Source organism: Rhamphochromis longiceps, linkage group LG11 (assembly GCF_057381845.1).
Source record: "Rhamphochromis longiceps isolate RC_006_pf linkage group LG11, R_longiceps_female_GT1.1, whole genome shotgun sequence".
Classification (NCBI taxonomy): Eukaryota; Metazoa; Chordata; class Actinopteri; order Cichliformes; family Cichlidae; genus Rhamphochromis; species Rhamphochromis longiceps.
Genome location: NC_140567.1, coordinates 32,961,127 through 32,978,096, shown reverse-complemented (window position 1 = coordinate 32,978,096; position 16,970 = coordinate 32,961,127). Strand labels below are relative to the sequence as shown.

At 39.4% G+C, this 16,970-nt stretch overlaps 1 protein-coding gene across 7 annotated transcripts in view; it reads left to right on the top strand.

Moving 5' to 3' along the window:
* The window catches only part of cspg5a (chondroitin sulfate proteoglycan 5a), a 61,108-nt gene that overhangs the window by 25,444 nt on the left and 18,694 nt on the right, over positions 1 to 16,970 (top strand). For all 7 annotated transcript variants that reach the window (XM_085423722.1, XM_085423720.1, XM_085423716.1 and 4 more), the window contains exon 3: positions 16,104 to 16,292. In XM_085423722.1, the coding sequence (XP_085279848.1) occupies positions 16,104 to 16,292 (189 nt within the window). The remainder of the gene's footprint in view (positions 1 to 16,103; positions 16,293 to 16,970) is intronic.

Here is a 16,970-nt window from a genome sequence, read left to right as displayed (position 1 = left end):
AACTCAACAAAGGCATTACCACAATCCAATCACATCCCAATTTCCCTCGGGATGAATAAAGTATGATCAATCAATCACTCAATCAATTATTATATTATTTATAGTGCAGCTCAAACTTAATATACTTTAATCATACAATTAATCATACAGAATTATTTTCACTGCATTTATACCCGCATTGTGCACCTACTTTAAAGAGAGAATTGTTTTGACCTCTTTTTCATCTTTATATTATTAAGTACTTTTCAGTATGCAATAAATGAAGTCTTTGAGGCTGTTGATCACCTAATATTTTATTTTATTTTAATTTTTATTATATTATATGTTATTATTTATCCATTTATTTTGAAAAACAAATACTTAACTATTCATGCATTTAAACACGGGTACATTTAGTAACGCTGCTGTACTTGGTGGGCCAGGTGGACCCTCATCAGCGCATGTTGGCTGGTACTGAGATCGGCCGATATGCAGCACTGCAGCTGTGGTAAGCTTGCATTTATGTAACTTGAAACAGGCACTATTACTGCAGCACAGTCGATGCAGCTCAAGATTAATATACTTAATTAATAATTATTAATTATTAATATGCTATATTAATCATGCATTATCAAATTCTCTGTGCTTACACCTACTCTGCACTGAGTATTTTCTTTCATCATGCAATAATTGTAATCATTTCTTGTGCAGTTTTTGTTGCTCTTGCTTGCTTTAATATGACTGTACATTTAATATTTGACGAGCTAACTGCTGACACAACAGCACACTCGAACACCTCATTTTCTTAATGTGTGTATTTTATTCTGGCATTTTAAACTTACTAGCAGGGGCACTAAAGTTTCTTCACTATATTTAAAGGATATGCTTTTTGTTACAGTCTTCATAACCATGACTGTTTCTTGATGCAGCACAGCCACTAATCTGCATCAGACTTCTCAGTTTTGAACTCTTTGATGCCTCGTTCACTCAAAGGTCAGCGTTGTCAAGGCAGCTTGCAAAAGGTTAATTGTATGAACTTTCAAAATTTGTGTGTCTATAGTTGAAGTTTAATGATTTCATCATAAAATTTTGCATTTTTCTCTTCTGTGATATATTAAAAAACAAACAAACAAATAAACAAACAAACAGAGATTCTGTGATTTGTAAGCAGCTACTAACTAAAACAGTTAAAAGGAAAACAGCTACACCAAAAACAAAAATCAACCACAGCACACCAATGATCTCTGATGGTGGCTCGTCTGTGATTTTACACACATTTTCCCTTAATTATGAAAGGAATCAACTAATCGGTGAGAAGCTACTTCTAGTTGCTGAACAGCTGCATTGATTGACATGCAAATTTATGCACAATGGTGATCAGCTCCACCACTGGAACTCAAAATATTGCTCTCATTCACATACACCAAACACACTAACAAAACTCTGTATGCACTCCAACAAGAATGTAACATTGTGAATAAAAAGCCCAGATTTACCTTCATTAAAGCAACAAGGTCAGCGATTTATCCCCTCAGCTTACTTTAACTTAATGGACCACATCGCATCTCATCAATGTGGGACTGACTGCCTTTTATCCCATTTGGTCATGACTTCTTTCTTAGCTGTTGTTTACCTCACTTTCCTGAAATAAATGTATTGCAGGTAGTGGTGTTGTAAAGAGGAGACGATTGATTTAATGTCTGGTTTGAATGACGTTGCATCAAAGTTACTTAACAGAACAAAACCCATCCCAAGTATTTTAATTTCAAGTATTTTTATATATATTTTTATTACTGGGGATGATTCAGGAATCAATCAAGTAGTCAGTATGTGGTTGATGTAAATTCAGATTTAGATGTGGTATTATGAGCTTGACGAGTCAGTCACTGCTAAATGTCACTTAGCTGTCTCTCTGGTATGGTTGCTAAGTAGACAATTAACTTTATAAACGGATCTATTTCTGGAGACTGACTGGCCATGATTATTGAACAGTATGTCTCATGATGCACATCAGTTCACACTAGAAAAAGCTGCATTTCCTGCGAAAATGCAGTGTGAATGCCTTGTATTGGAATCTGCTGAAAACAACTGAAAAAGCAGAATTATCTGCTGAAAAGAGGTGTAGAAGCAGAAGTGCTTGCTGACGATGGCTGTATGTGTAAGGATACACTGGAGAGTGTCAAGAAAGCAGAGCACATACAAGCAAGAAACATGTGTGGCAACTGTCACAAGTAGGATTTGATCCTCTGCCACCAGGTCTCACAGCAGCTGCTCATCCCTCTGAGCCAAATGAGTTCTGTTCACAAACAAAGATATGATGAGAGGAAAAATGTGCAATGTGGAGCAGAAGCTCAAATTAGCAGAAAAGAGGTGAAGAGGAAGAACTTTGTTGTGAAATGAGGTAAAGAAACTGAAATTTGTGAAAAATAGAGTTGAAGAGATAAGGAACCTGAAAATTGTGCTGAAAAGAGGTGAAAAAGCTGAAATTCTTCTGAAAGAGCAGAAGAGGCTGACATTTTTCAGCTACTCATTGAGCCAAACTGGTTCTCACGTAACTGAAAAAAGGTGAAAAAGCTGAAAATTCTAATAAAAACAGCAGAAGAGGATGAGATTTCTGCTGGTAAGAGGTGAAAATGCTGAACCAATCAGAGGTACTACTTCTGTCTGCTTCATCAGGCTTTGTACTTGTATGTATTTCTGCCATGGAGCGTTAACAAGAATCTGAGGTCCATATTAGAAAAGCTGCCAAAATCATAAAACGTTGCCGAATTGTAATAAATTACCAATATGAATTACAGGTCTGTGATAGTGTATCAATTTGTAGTGAAAAGATAATATTAGACAAGGTGGATTCGAACCCAAGACCTTTGGTGTGAAGATCCGTTTCATTACCAATCAGCTCCACCACTGGAACTCAAAATGTTGCTCTCATTCACACACACCAAACACACTCACAAAACTCTGTATGCACTCCAACAAAAATGTAACATTGTGAATAAAAAGCCCAGATTTACCTTCATTAAAGCAACAAGGTCAGCGATTTATCCCCTCAGCTTACTTTAACTTAATGGACCACATCACATCTCATCAATGTGGGACTGACTGCCTTTTATCCCATTTGGTCATGACTTCTTTCTTAGCTGTTGTTTACCTCACTTTCCTGAAATAAATGTATTGCAGGTAGTGGTGTTGTAAAGAGGAGACGATTGATTTAATGTCTGGTTTGAATGACGTTGCATCAAAGTTACTTAACAGAACAAAACCCATCCCAAGTATTTAAATTTCAAGTATTTTTATATATATTTTTATTACTGGGGATGATTCAGGAATCAATCAAGTAGTCAGTATGTGGTTGATGTAAATTCAGATTTAGATGTGGTATTATGAGCTTGACGAGTCAGTCACTGCTAAATGTCACTTAGCTGTCTCTCTGGTATGGTTGCTAAGTAGACAATTAACTTTATAAATGGATCTATTTCTGGAGACTGACTGGCCATGATTATTGAACAGTATGTCTCATGATGCACATCAGTTCACATTATGCAAAAGTGGATGGTGCACCACAGCTGTAAATCCTGGGTTGCATTGTCTCTGGACGGTCTCACCGTACTAAGTCCTTAAAGGTCACCGTTGCTTTTATGGAATGATGCTAATTCAAATTTATCTTTTCTCATTCATCCTTTGACTACGATGACCTGGATGACTGAGAACCTTCACAGACAATTCACATTTATAGTTCACCAAATTTGATCTCGATATGAAAAAATTGGGTGAATACATATTTCTATACTACAATCACAGGTGTTTCTAGAAGAATACGTTCAACACATGTGCACTAGACAACACAATGGCAACCTCCTGACAGCAACAGGAAGTGATGCTCTGTTTTGTGATTGTCAATGTACAGTATAAACAACAGGACATAAGTATTGTACACAAAACAAGCATCCAGTTTACTTTTCAGGCACATACGCATCCCATGTAGCCTCAGATTTTGGGCTGCACTTAGACGTCCATACAGTGGTCCATACGAACCTTCACAGGCATGAGCAGGTTTTCAAATATATGTCGCACAGATGCTCAAGGACACTCAGGCATAGAAACCATGAGTTTGAGCACATGCTTTACTTCAACTTGATCAGTTCTTCTTAAAACCTGCAGTAAATTAAAGCTTAACCTACTGAATAAAAACTATTATTATATATATTCGCAGACGTCATGCAAACATCATGTAAACAAGTGTCAATTTGGCTCTCAGAGAATTACAACATAGACTTAATCTCAAGTATTTTACCTGCTTTTAGTATAGTAATTTCCAAATCAATAAAACCTAAAACCCTAAAAGAAAAAAGCCATTACGGACCGAGCACGACTGAAATAATCATCTCTGTTGCATGAAATCAACAGATTACAAATATCATTGACTGAATGGGAAATGGAGCAAAGCTCACTCAGCGATGCTGAAAAACTCTTGCTAAGCGGACAGTGTGATCCAGATATTTAGGGCAGATTTTGGGCTTCAGTCAGCAGATAGTAGCACTGATGAACCTCCTGAGAGTGAGTCAGATGAGGGCTGAGAGATACTGAGAGGCGTTTGACTGCTGGGCAAAAGCTCAATGTGGGTCAATAGAGCGCTGGCACAGATGAGGACCAATATGTTCGTCTGTGTGTGCGTCTGATTACACATGTGACTAGGTTTGCGTGTATGTTTCTAATTGTGTGTATGTGTGTGTGGTGTACATTTCTGTGCATGTGTGTTGGAGTTGGAGCTGGACATGGAGCCAATTCAATTACAGGGGGATGAATGTTTGGACCTTTGACCCTCTGCAGTAAAACTCACGACCCTTTGAAGTGTGTTTTACTGACCTCAGACATGCCCATCATATCTCTTTTAAAGATAGAATTACATACCTGCAGAGGTGCAAAGCTTTCCATTTTCATCATCAGTGCTTGTAGGTATGGGCTGCACTGCAGTGGTTAGCATTGTTTACCTCTTTAAGCAAGAAAATCATCTGTTCAAATGCACCAATCCACCATCCCTTTCTGTGTGGTGTTTGCACGTTCTCCCCGTGTCTGCATAGGTTGTCTCTTTCTCTATTCTACACTGGCTGTAGGTTAGGATGTGACTATGAATGGTTGCTTGGTAACCTCTACCCGACTAGTGACCCTGACCTGTATAAACAGTTTAGAATATGGATGACTGCTATTGAACAGTTTCTAAATTTATACTTTTTATTAATATTTAGCAAATAATAATAAGGCAAAGTATACATTTCACTGAATGAAACACAGACAGAACAGCTACTGCTGGTAGAATGACTTTGAATGGGCACTCTATTGATTTTACTCGTTAAAAGGGATGTCACAGCTTTTGAAAACTGTTGGCTGCAGCTTGATATGCTGATGCACTGTTTCACAGCACTATTGCCTAATAACAAAGACGTCCCCCAGTTTTGATCTTGTTCCTTATCTTAGGCTAGTTTTCTGCTTTTACAGAAAAGTGCTGTGGGCCTAAATTGCTGCATTTCAAATAATGCAATAATGTGTGGCACACACTAATAAATGACTGAATCATTTATACTTTTGTGTGGTCATGGAGGTAATTTCACACACAGCGCAAAATTTGAACAGCATCTAACAGCAGATGTCCCAGGTGGTATTCAACAATGGAAATTAACTAAACATTAACATTAACGACTTGTGTGTAATGAAAGCAGAGTTTCTAATAAAATATGTGCAATTCAGCATAGCTGGGCCTTCAGTGAAGTTCCATGACTGGGATTTATAGGAAGCAGTAGTTTGATCAATACCATAGACTAAAAGTTGATATATTTTAGCCTTTTCTGCTTAGAATATCCCTTTTTTATGCTGTATATTTGTACTTCAGAGTCAAGGTCAATGTAAGGATGTAAATATATATTTTACGTGATAAATACTGAAGATTGGAGATGTTTCATTAACAACAAAAACGGCACCAGATGGAAGTTCCTGAGAAGTTTCAGCTCCACTGCAGCCTGAGCTGTCTTGGACACACACTCGCACTCGCCTGTCTGTAGTAAGCTGAGACACCACATGTCAGAGCTGTCATTTTCTTTTCAACTAAAATCACATTTTTATTGGTCAAGTTTACTCTGTTTAAGCAAATTAGATTCTTACGTGGCCTTCAGTTTGTACATGCATTTGTGACTGCTTTCATTTTGTGAGATGTTAACTCTAAACCTCAGTCGTTATAAACATACTGCAATGTGATATCTTGTTTTTTAAGCTATCTGAGGCATCTCCGGTGCTGGCTTCCCTTGTCCTCCTGACTGATGGGATCTGACAGCATTAGTGCCATAAATTGCCTTCTCCTCTGGAGCTGCAGGACTGAAAGGACCATATTCGGAGAAACAGATGAGAAATCTGAGGGAGTGAAGAGCGAGGGTATGCATCAGGGAAAGAGAAAGAGAGGAGAGGAGAGAGTGTTTATGTTCTGCTTGTGGTAGGGAAAGCAGATTAATGGAAGGAGAAAGAAAGTGACATACAAAGGAAATCAAAAGAGTGATCAGGGAAAAACAGAGCGAGAAACTATCGGCATGAAATAAAAAGGAGACAGATATAAAGGGAGAAGTGGACAGAGAAAACAAGAGGAGGTGGAGGGGAAACTGACTGAGAGAATGAGTCAGAACCTTATAATGTTTGCCAGTATGGAAACGACTTGGGCGAGCCAGGTCGAGTTTACTAGTGTATGTGTGTCTGTGTGTGCGTCTTGCAGCTTGATATAATTAAGTGAGGTTTTGAGAACCAACAGCAGTTTGCATTCATTTAAGATTTCATGATCAGGACATGGAAACACACAAAATACCCACTTAGATGCACACAAACACTCAAATGCTCTCACACACTGGATTATGGGTGCATGAGGGATCACCTCAGAGTCACAGAGCGTGGGGGTCATGGAAGCAGCTCGGAGTTCAAACACACAGGAGATTTACAGCTGAGGAGAACGCCAGGGAAAAAAGACACGCACGCATTAACAGACACAGTTTGTTTTTGCCAAAAATCTTGTCTGACATAATGAATCGCTGGCTGCACACACGCATACATATTCACAAATTTGTTTTTGGCCAGGTTTGTCTAGCTGCAGGTTAGCTATGTTTCGATTATTAGCTTGTGTGTACACAGAAATGCAAACAGACACACACACACACACACACACACACACACACACACACACACACACACACACACACACACACACACACACACACACAAACAATTCCAATCCAGGTTTTTTTCTAATCTATTAATCACTGTTCAGAGTCCATCATATCTCTCTGTCTCTGTTTTGGTTTCTGCATGCTCTTATTTTGAAAGAATTGTAAAAAATAAATAAATAAAATAGTCTCTCCTGCATTTTTTTGTGCTCTATCATAGTTTTCCCCCTTTCCACAAAATCCAACCAGATGCTCAAAAAGATGATTGAATTGCAAAAGAAGTTGTGATTTAAGAATATAATCACGACACTTTACTACAATTGAAAAAATGAAGTAAAAATGCCAAAGAGGTAAAAATGTGATTGCACACCTGCTGGTTTTTGTTGTTGTTGTTGTTGTTGGGTTTTTTTTGGGGGTTTTTTTTGGGTTTTTTTTTTAGCAAAAATCCAATAAAATCAAAACCATCTGCAGTCATATAAACCTAAAAAAACAAAAACTGTGAGAAAATCCAGTTAGAGAGTTTAGTAGCCTGAATCAGCTGTGAGATGAATCAAATGTAATGCAGGTTTCATATGTTTATATCCCCACAAAATAGGTTTTGCTTATAATCTTGGAGCCACAGTGCTCAATGTAGCTCAGCTAGTATGGTTAGTGCTTCATCTTAGACTCTTTAAGACATAAACATAAGGTGGGTTGGATTTGGCTGCCAAAGGTTCAAGCTATCTATTTTTATTCTCAGCTATACTAACAACACTATCTGCACTGAAATGGTCAAGTTCAGCAGAAATAAATGCTGGGTCCGATCTCCTCTCTACATTAGTGGTTGTAAGTGGATTTTGTTATCTGTTCACCAACATTTCATTTTTTCATTTCATTATTTAATTGCATTAAGATGAATCCATTTGTCAGCCTGTTTGGGAAACCCAGAGCATCGTTTGATCTAATTTACTGTATTCCTCTCAGGGTCACACACACAGAAGCTTTCAATGCACACATCCCCCACGTAATTCCTATAGTTAGTGTGACATGGGACACATCTGCAAATCTGTAATTGGTTTGCAGTTTATAGTGTTGCGTGGGTGCTCTCCAGGGATACAGGGGTTTTATGTAAATAGGTTTTGGTTACAATCATATCTGCAGCTCTGTGCTGAGTGACTCATTTGCAACATTAAGCAGCCTCAGTTTATTTATAATAGCAGGAAGCTGAGTACTTACAGTCAAGCAACTCTGCAGAAAATGATATGTAAATGTGACAAGCCAACTGAATGTGCTTAATTGGGTGTTTATATTTAGATGTTCCAAGCAGGCAAGCATATGCACCAATATATGTGCGTCCTTGCCTAGCTTTACCCTAAAATTGGAGCAACGTCGTCCAGCACAATGCCTCTAAACAACACTGTTTCTGAAATTTTTTAAGCTAAATGTAATACATTGATCGTGTTGTGACATTTCAAATCCCGTTCTGTTTTCAGTTCAAGGATTTACCTTCGCTGGATGATTGAATGGTCCAGTTTTTAACCCTCTGTGGCTGCTAATGAGGCTATAATGGTTTCATCTGCATAATGGAAGCCGATGTGGTGATATTTTATTTAAGCTGGTTTGTTTTGAATGTACTGCAGATGATGTGATGCCTCAGGGAACTCTAAGTGGATGGCTAATAAAGAGAAAAAGCATCTGACCTGAAATAATACAACAATGCACATTAATAAACCAAAGTGGCCGGGATTACAAAAACAGTGTCTCTTTGTTCATTTATCTCTTTTATTTTTTGAGTTGTTGCAGAGAGCTCCCTTCTTAATAATCAGTTTTATTTTTCATTGTCTCCTATCTGATTATCTAGTGTCTCATGTGATTAAAACAACAGCAGAAAAGCCAGTAAGTGGTGAAAGGTGTAAACGCTTTCAGCTGCATGGTGTTGCACACAAATATCACAACAGTTTATTGAAACAGTGTAAAGTTGGGCTAAATAACCTACTCTTTTTTTTAATCAGAAGCCGGTGCTCAGGTGGAGAGAAAGCAGAAGATCTAAAAGCATTTATGAGTCAAATAAGTCTTTGTTACTGTTACAAGAACAAAACATAGAAAACATCCAAACTCAAGACCAACTCTTAGAGATTACCGATTCTGTCATTGTATATGTGTATGAAAAGCTCGATATAGCTAATTCCATTGAGCCAAGATCAGAAAGATTTTCTATAAACTACAGTTGTCGAGACATTGCTCATGTTCTAGGACTATGGCGGGGAAGTTAGAAACTAGGTAAGCCTCAACAAAGGTTTTAGCACCATAATTTGGTAACCACACACCAAATATTAACTGTTAACTGTCTAAATGAAGACTTATCTGTCCCACTTTATAACACTTAGTATGTTTATATATGTAGATAGATTTAATCTGAAATGGGACTTTATGTGTCATTCAGTACCCGCAAGGACGTGTTTGATTGATTTTAGATTCATTCTACAGCCTGACAACCTTCAAACAACTTTCTTCAGACAGATGAATGAGAATAGAATAGAATAGAATAGAATAGAATAGAATAGAATAGAATAGAATAGAATAGAATAGAATAGCCTTTGTGTCAAGTATTTAAAAAAACTGTGCAAGTTAACTAAGAAGTGGTTGTATTTGGAAATCAAAGAAACTCAGATCAGAGCAACAATTCTTGATTGGACTGAGGTGTTTCTGACTACACAGAAAGCAGAGTCCTGTACATACAGAGGGTAAAGTCTTTGAGTGCGCTGGTGAAGTCAAGGGTATTTTTCATGTACCCTACTTGATTCTAGCCCATTCAAACATAATTTCCTTGGTAAAACAAAACCAAGAAGCCGTGAACTTTTACTCTCTGTCTTAATTAAATTTCTAGTCTGATGAGATTCTCTTTGCATCCAGTGTTTCCTCGCTCTTTCCGTCAACGTTTTAAAACCAGCTCCAGTTTTATAATCCTGTCCTCTGTCTGAACCTTCCTAGAGCCCTTAGGAAAATGAGAATGTTTGTTTTCATTCAATAACAGAAACTCAAAGTTTTGTTTCAGAGCCAGTATCAAAGCTTATGTTTTATAGTTTTCAGACGCAGCGTGCCGTGCCCTCTCCTGTCCTCCGCTGGCCTTTAATCCTGACGTTCACCTCTTTCTGAATGACTCAGTTTTTCCCTTCATACTCATTCTGGAGTTATTGCATCAGAAAATGTGTTTTGCTTCAAGGAAAACAATGTTTGAAAAAAGCACAGCTTTTAATGCAAATCTGGGACTTATGCTAAAATATTCAGGAAACACCCAGCTTTGCTCTCTCTTGTCACCCCAGATCCAGCTCTTTTAGATAAGACATGTTTGGTTGTTTCTCCCTCTAACCTTCCAAAGACCCTGATAAAATATGCATCTCCCCTTTGCTTGTTCTCTCTTTACTCTGCAAAATAATCACTTTCCCTTAAGGAGGGTATTAAACAACAAAAACAGAAGAAAGCACGGGATGCCAACTGCTAAAAGTTGAATATGCTTATCATAGTTCTTCATGGGTCCACCTGGTTTTAAGGTGAGCAAGTTAGGCTATATTGCATGGGAGCTGCATGACAATTTGTCCAAAATCTGAGTAGCAGTATCTGCTTTTGGCTCCAATCCATCGATCGTAACCCTTGTGGTGTCCTCGGATCAAAAATGGTCCCTAGGTGAATGACAAACAAGCATATGGAAATCCCGAGGACACCATTGCTCTTGCACAGTTCCCTGTCCTACCCTAACTTTTTTCTCATTACCCCCCTCATATCCTCCATTCTCACCCTCCATTACTCCTTATCAAAGCTAGCAGGGGGTCCTATTAGCCATTCTGCACTGTTGTCATCCTCTGCAAGTTAAATAAAAACTCTGTCTGCCTCACTCAGCACAGCAGGCCAGCATAATCAGGTAAATATTGAGAGGATTTGTTAGCTCTTTGTAATGTGGCTCAGGATGCCCCAAGTCTAACTCCGATATATTACTGCCAGGCTACAACGTAGCTTTAAATGCGGCTGTGGTGAGCCGCGGCAAGGGAGATAATGATGGGTTAGGGAGGGGAAAAAAACTGTGCTGTGGGACACAAAGGGAAGGGCTGTGGGATATGTGGGAAGTGTTATAGAAGGAAGGACTGGGAATGAGGGAGGCTGTCTGTCATATCTCAGCCAAAGTGGAGTTGGGTGCTTTTGAAGGAGATTTAACAGTAAAAGTTTTTTCCTCCCTGATCAAGGGTCTTTTCCAGTTTGATTTCACCCCTTTTCAGCTGGTGGGGACGCGAGACTTTTGGAGGAGGAAATTCAATCCTAAAGATTCTCTTGGAAATTCAGCCAAGCCAAGCCAGCCGAGCTATTTCCTCCTGTGTCAGCCTGTTAAGCTGTGTTCCAACAATCTTAATGGAGGAAGCCGGAGTCATTCTTGCTGTCAACACATCCCACAAAAACAATGGAATTAGCTGGTAGTTCAGCTTTCCGTCATTTCTTTTTACTTTTCTACCTTCTTTCTCCTAATTGATTCCAAGTGCAATCAAACTTTAAAACAGGCTTTTATTCAGTACTTAATAATTACTCGTGATGCTTTGAAGTCTTGATGGCATGAATTTTCCCACAAACATCTCAGTTGGTCCTTTTCATGGTTCCTAACCCAACAGTAACAAAAATGACATCAGCTGACTGCGGGATTTCATGGGTTTCTGTATTGGCTTGATTGGCAAAGACCTTCCTCTGTCAGAGTAAGTCATTCAGATACTTTACACACTGGATATAAGAGAAATGTTGCTATTAGCTTAGTTCTTCTGTTTCACAATCAGAATTTAAACTAAAATCTCCTTAAAGTTTCTGGAGGATATCTTGTGTCACAGAGTCATTATTTACATCACAGAGTGAGCCCCGTTCTCAATCCCAGGTCATCAAATACTGACGTCTCTGAGACAGACACAGGCACTGGTGCCTAAATCAATGGCTCTCTTCGACAGCATGTCTCTGTGTCCTTCCCCTCAACCCCAACTAGCCCACCCCTCCCTGAGCCTCCCTGGTACTGCTGGAGGTTTCTTCCTGTTAAAAAGGAGTTTTTCTGTCCCACTTTTACCAAAATCTTGGTTCTCAAATCAAATCAAATCAAATCACTTTTATTGTCACATCACATGTGCAGGTACATTGGTACAGTACATGTGAGTGAAATTCTTGTGTGCAAGCAACAGAGTTGTGCAAAATACAATAATGTAAACAAGCAAAATACAAGAATGGCTACATCTGAAACTAATAATATATGTACAATATATAATAGTATATGCATTTCTGGATGTGTATACTAAATATTTTTCTACGTGTGTGTGTGTGTGTGTGTGTGTGTGTGTGTGTGTGTGTGTGTGTGTGTGTGTGTGTGTGTGTGTGTGTGTGTATACACATATTTTACAAATTAAATAGAGCAAACAATAAATAAAATATATAAAAATATACAGAGTTGAGACATGTGCAAAACAGTGGCATTACTGTACAGTATGGAGTGCATAATGTTAAAGTTCCAGTAGTGAAGGTGAGGTGTCTATGACGTGTTCAGCAGTCTGATGGCCTGATGGAAGAAGCTGTCTCTCAGTCTGCTGGTACGGGACCGGATGCTGCAGAACCTCCTTCCTGATGGAAGTAGTCTGAACAGTTTATGGCTGGCGTGACTGGAGTCCTTGATGATCCTCCCCGCTTTCCTCAGGCACCGCTTCCTGTAGATGTCTTGGAGGGAGGGAAGCTCACCTCCAACATAACCTCCAACCTCCAACCACCTACATAAATACAATTGAACTGAACTGAATTGAAAGATGAGTTGTAGCAACAATGAAATAAGTGTCCTAGTCCTAGCCCTGGTCATTATTAAAGGATATCATTAATAATAATATTGCTCTCCTTGTTCCTTTATCATTATTGTTAATGTGTCATATTAAGTGTCGTGTCCTTAAAGCCTTAAATGTGTGGGTAGCAAAACGTGAACTTAAACCTCAAAGGAGGAACAGCAACTGCAGCCCCTCTGTTGATGAACTGTCCCGTTTTCAAACATAATTATTAATTATTGGTATTCAATATCAGCACAGCCAGTGCATCAAAGCACCGATGCCAAAGGACACCTTGCTTGTATCCTTGTCCTAGCAGCTTCTGACACAACGTGTAAAGTATTTGATGGGCTACAATGGGAATGTGTTGGCAGGAGAGTGAGTGCATAATAACAAGTGTTAGCATGGTAACACACTAAATTAAAATGATTGATTATTGATGAATTTGTCTCAGTTGGAGTTTTGGAGACAAGCTGAGCTGTAAATTTAAATTCTGTTCTCTCATTTTGATGTTGATGAACTTTTGTGTATTACACGAATAAGATAGATCAGACTTTGGCTACACACTCATTACAGATAGGGTCATTGCTGGCTTTCGTTTTGCTCATTCCTTTACAACTATAGCAAGATTACGATATTCGACTCGGACTGCTGTGTTCAATCCTAACGTCAAAAAAAAGAGTAAAAAAAAAATACAGTTGCACAAACTGAAAGGAGAGACATAATTCAGCTGGAGGCGCTTGACAAAGTGCAGGAGGAGGAGGAGGAGGAAGGAGAGACAAGAGAGATGAGGGTGGAGATGAAGGGAGAGAAAGAGAGCCACTGAACAAGAAAAGAAATCTTTAAGAAGACAAGCAGCAGGAGTGAAGAATCAGGAGGGGGAGTGAGGGAGGGAATGGGAGAAAAATAAACGGGGAACTGGCCACTAACACAGAATGGTGTCCCTCCGGACCACTCAGAGCAGATGTATGTGTCTGATGGCATGTCAGCCTCACGTCTGCTCTGTTTGCCGCTCAGCTGGGTTGCCATGGTGACTAGCACATCCTTGCTCGCCTTCTTCCTTTATGCATCCGTCCCTTTCTCCCCCACCTACACCCTCCCTCTATCCATCTTACATAAACCTCTTACTTGTATGAATGCAGAAACACTCTGAGAGTGAATGCAGTGAAGTCTACATTTTTAAAAAAGTGATATTGGGCTTCATCGCTTCTCTTTCTTGCATACATGCACGAACTCAAAACGTCTCCTGGCATGTTGCCAGTGTTTCCTTCAGCTGGCAAAATAAAAGCATCACGGATTCAGGAAGGATACAGGAAGTGAGCCAGTGAAAGAAGCCTGTTTAACATGTATGGAGCTCAGTCAGAGGGTATGAGCACCACCAGCACCTTTAATCACTTTTATGGTCCTCCGTTTGTGTAGATCTGTAGATCTATGGATACAATACGTGACACAGAGAGTAGCGGAGATGCAGCCAAAGCCAAAGCTGTCACCACACGAGTATTAATTAAGGTTACAACATGGCCTTTTCTGAATCTAGAGTCCCTGGAAGGTTTAAAATGGTTAATGCAATCCTATATACCCAAATCAGAGATGCAATTAGCTCAGCTTAGCATAACAACTGGAAACATTCAATCTAATCTACTGTCCAAATATCAGAAATACACCTAATCAACATATGTAGAGTCGTTCATTTTTAAGTTTATACACAGGTTGTCAAAGTTTGGATGGATCAGTACCATTTTAGGACTGCTTGTTAATAATTCACACATCAGACAAATTAAATTATGAATGGCTGCTTTTGGTTGATGATGACCATTCTTTATTCTGGAATGTAGTTTTATAAACATGAGAATGGTAGAATTTCTTTGTACAAGCTGTGAGTTTAGACAAAGCCAAGGTAGCTCAGCTAAGCTTAATACCTCACAATTCTAGCTCTGTGACACACACACACACACACACACACACACACACACACACACACACACACACACACACACACACACACACACACACACACACACATTAGTTCTATTGATCTCCACATTTAACTGTTGGCAGGAAAACAAATGGGTGAAATTAAACTAGACATCACTGAGCATAGTTGGGATAATAAGCAAAAGTCCTTTAAGGCAAAAATGAACCTCCACTTTTTTCATCTGCATTTTTGCACTTGTGGCAGTGAGGTAGTGCCTCTCTGCAGCATCACAGTCTCATTAAGTGGTGAAATAGTCATTGCCATTTCACACGCCAAACAGTCTGTAGACAAAGCCATCTGCCCCTGTCGTTTATGTCCCCGGGCGGACACCGTACTCCGCCAAATGGCTATGAAGGGAGTCTGGGACTTGCATGGCAGCTGTGTGTGTTTTTGTGTGTCGACGTGTGTGTGTGCACACAATATACATCCACACATGGTTGCCCATATGTTTTGTGTTACATGTTCTAAACGCTAATATCTTTTCTGACTGTGTATGCGTGTGTTTTTGTTTGATGGCGAGTGTGTTTATAAAAAAAATCACCTCAGGCTGTTTTTCCTTTTTCACTTTCTATTTTCAGACACACATAGTGATGACTTTGTATATTTTTCAATAAAGCATTCACAAACCTGCCGGCGACAAACGCTCTTCTAGTAGATGGCTTTACGCTGAAGGTTTATGTAACACGCATCATGTTGTGGAACATTTGGAGGACTTTTGGCAGCATGTAAAGAGCCTCCTGAATTCCCACATCTCTCTGTTTCTGATTAAAGATAATCAGAAGCAGAGAGGAAATCCTGAACTTTAATGAAGAGACTTTGAGTACGGAGGCATTCACAGCATGTGTGTTCATTAAATAATTCTTAAAAGCCAAATGTATAACTTGTAACTGGCTAAAACGTGAAACTGACAGGCACACAAAACTCGCAGAAATTGGTAAGACATGATTTTAACTCACTGATCTCTTTTTTCCTTCCCTTTCTGTTCACAACTTATTTCATTTCACATTCTTCACTGTTCATCGTCCCGGTCATATCTTTTTGCTCTGCTCTGTTTCCTCCCCTTGTCCCCGATTTTACTCTCTATATGTAATTCCACCTGACTCAATTTCTCTCTCAACCTGTCCTCTGAAACCTCTTTGTCTGCCTCAGATGCAACGTCCAGGACTACATCTGGCACAAGGGTGCCCGTTGCGAGTCGGTGGTTACTGAGTTCCAGGTGATGTGTCTGGCCGTGGGCACCTCAGCTCTGGTGGTCCTGCTGCTCTTCATGATCATCGTGTGCTTCGCCAAGAAGCTCCACGTGCTCAAGACAGAGAATAAGAAGTTGCGTAAGCGCAGGTGAGGAGACGACAAAAGTCTGAAAAAAAGTTGGGTTTTTTTACCCTTATTTGGTTTGTGCCTCAAAATAACAGCATGTAAAGATTAGTACCGCTGATGTGTGTATGGTAAACAAGACAGTGAGAGCATTTTGGGGCCAAAATGGGTAGGGTGCACTGGTCTCTTACAAACCAGTAAATAATTATGATCATAAAAAGTGACAAAAACAAATGCATTTTGTTTCAACTAGGGCAGGACATCTTGAATAAACATTCAAACCATGATCATCCTACATAAAAATATTCACTGAGTAGCAGTAATTTATTAGTTTAGATCAGGGGTGGGCAATTCCAGGCCCCGAGGGCCAGTGTCCTGCAGGTTTTAGATCTCACCTTGGGCCAACACACCTGAATCACATGATTAGTTCATTACCAGGCCTCTGAAGAACTTCAGGACATGTTGAGGAGCTAATTTAGCCATTTAAATCAGCTGTGTTGGTTCAAGGACACATCTAAAACCTGCAGGACACCGGCCCTCGGGGCCTGGAATTGCCCACCCCTGATTTAGATTCTCATAAATACTTTTTTAAAAGTGTTAAATTATATATTTGGGAATGGGTGACTTGGCTCTTGCCAAAGTAACATTTGAAGTCACTTTTCGCTTTAGAAGTGCTGCTAGGCAGACACAACCAAGTCCTTT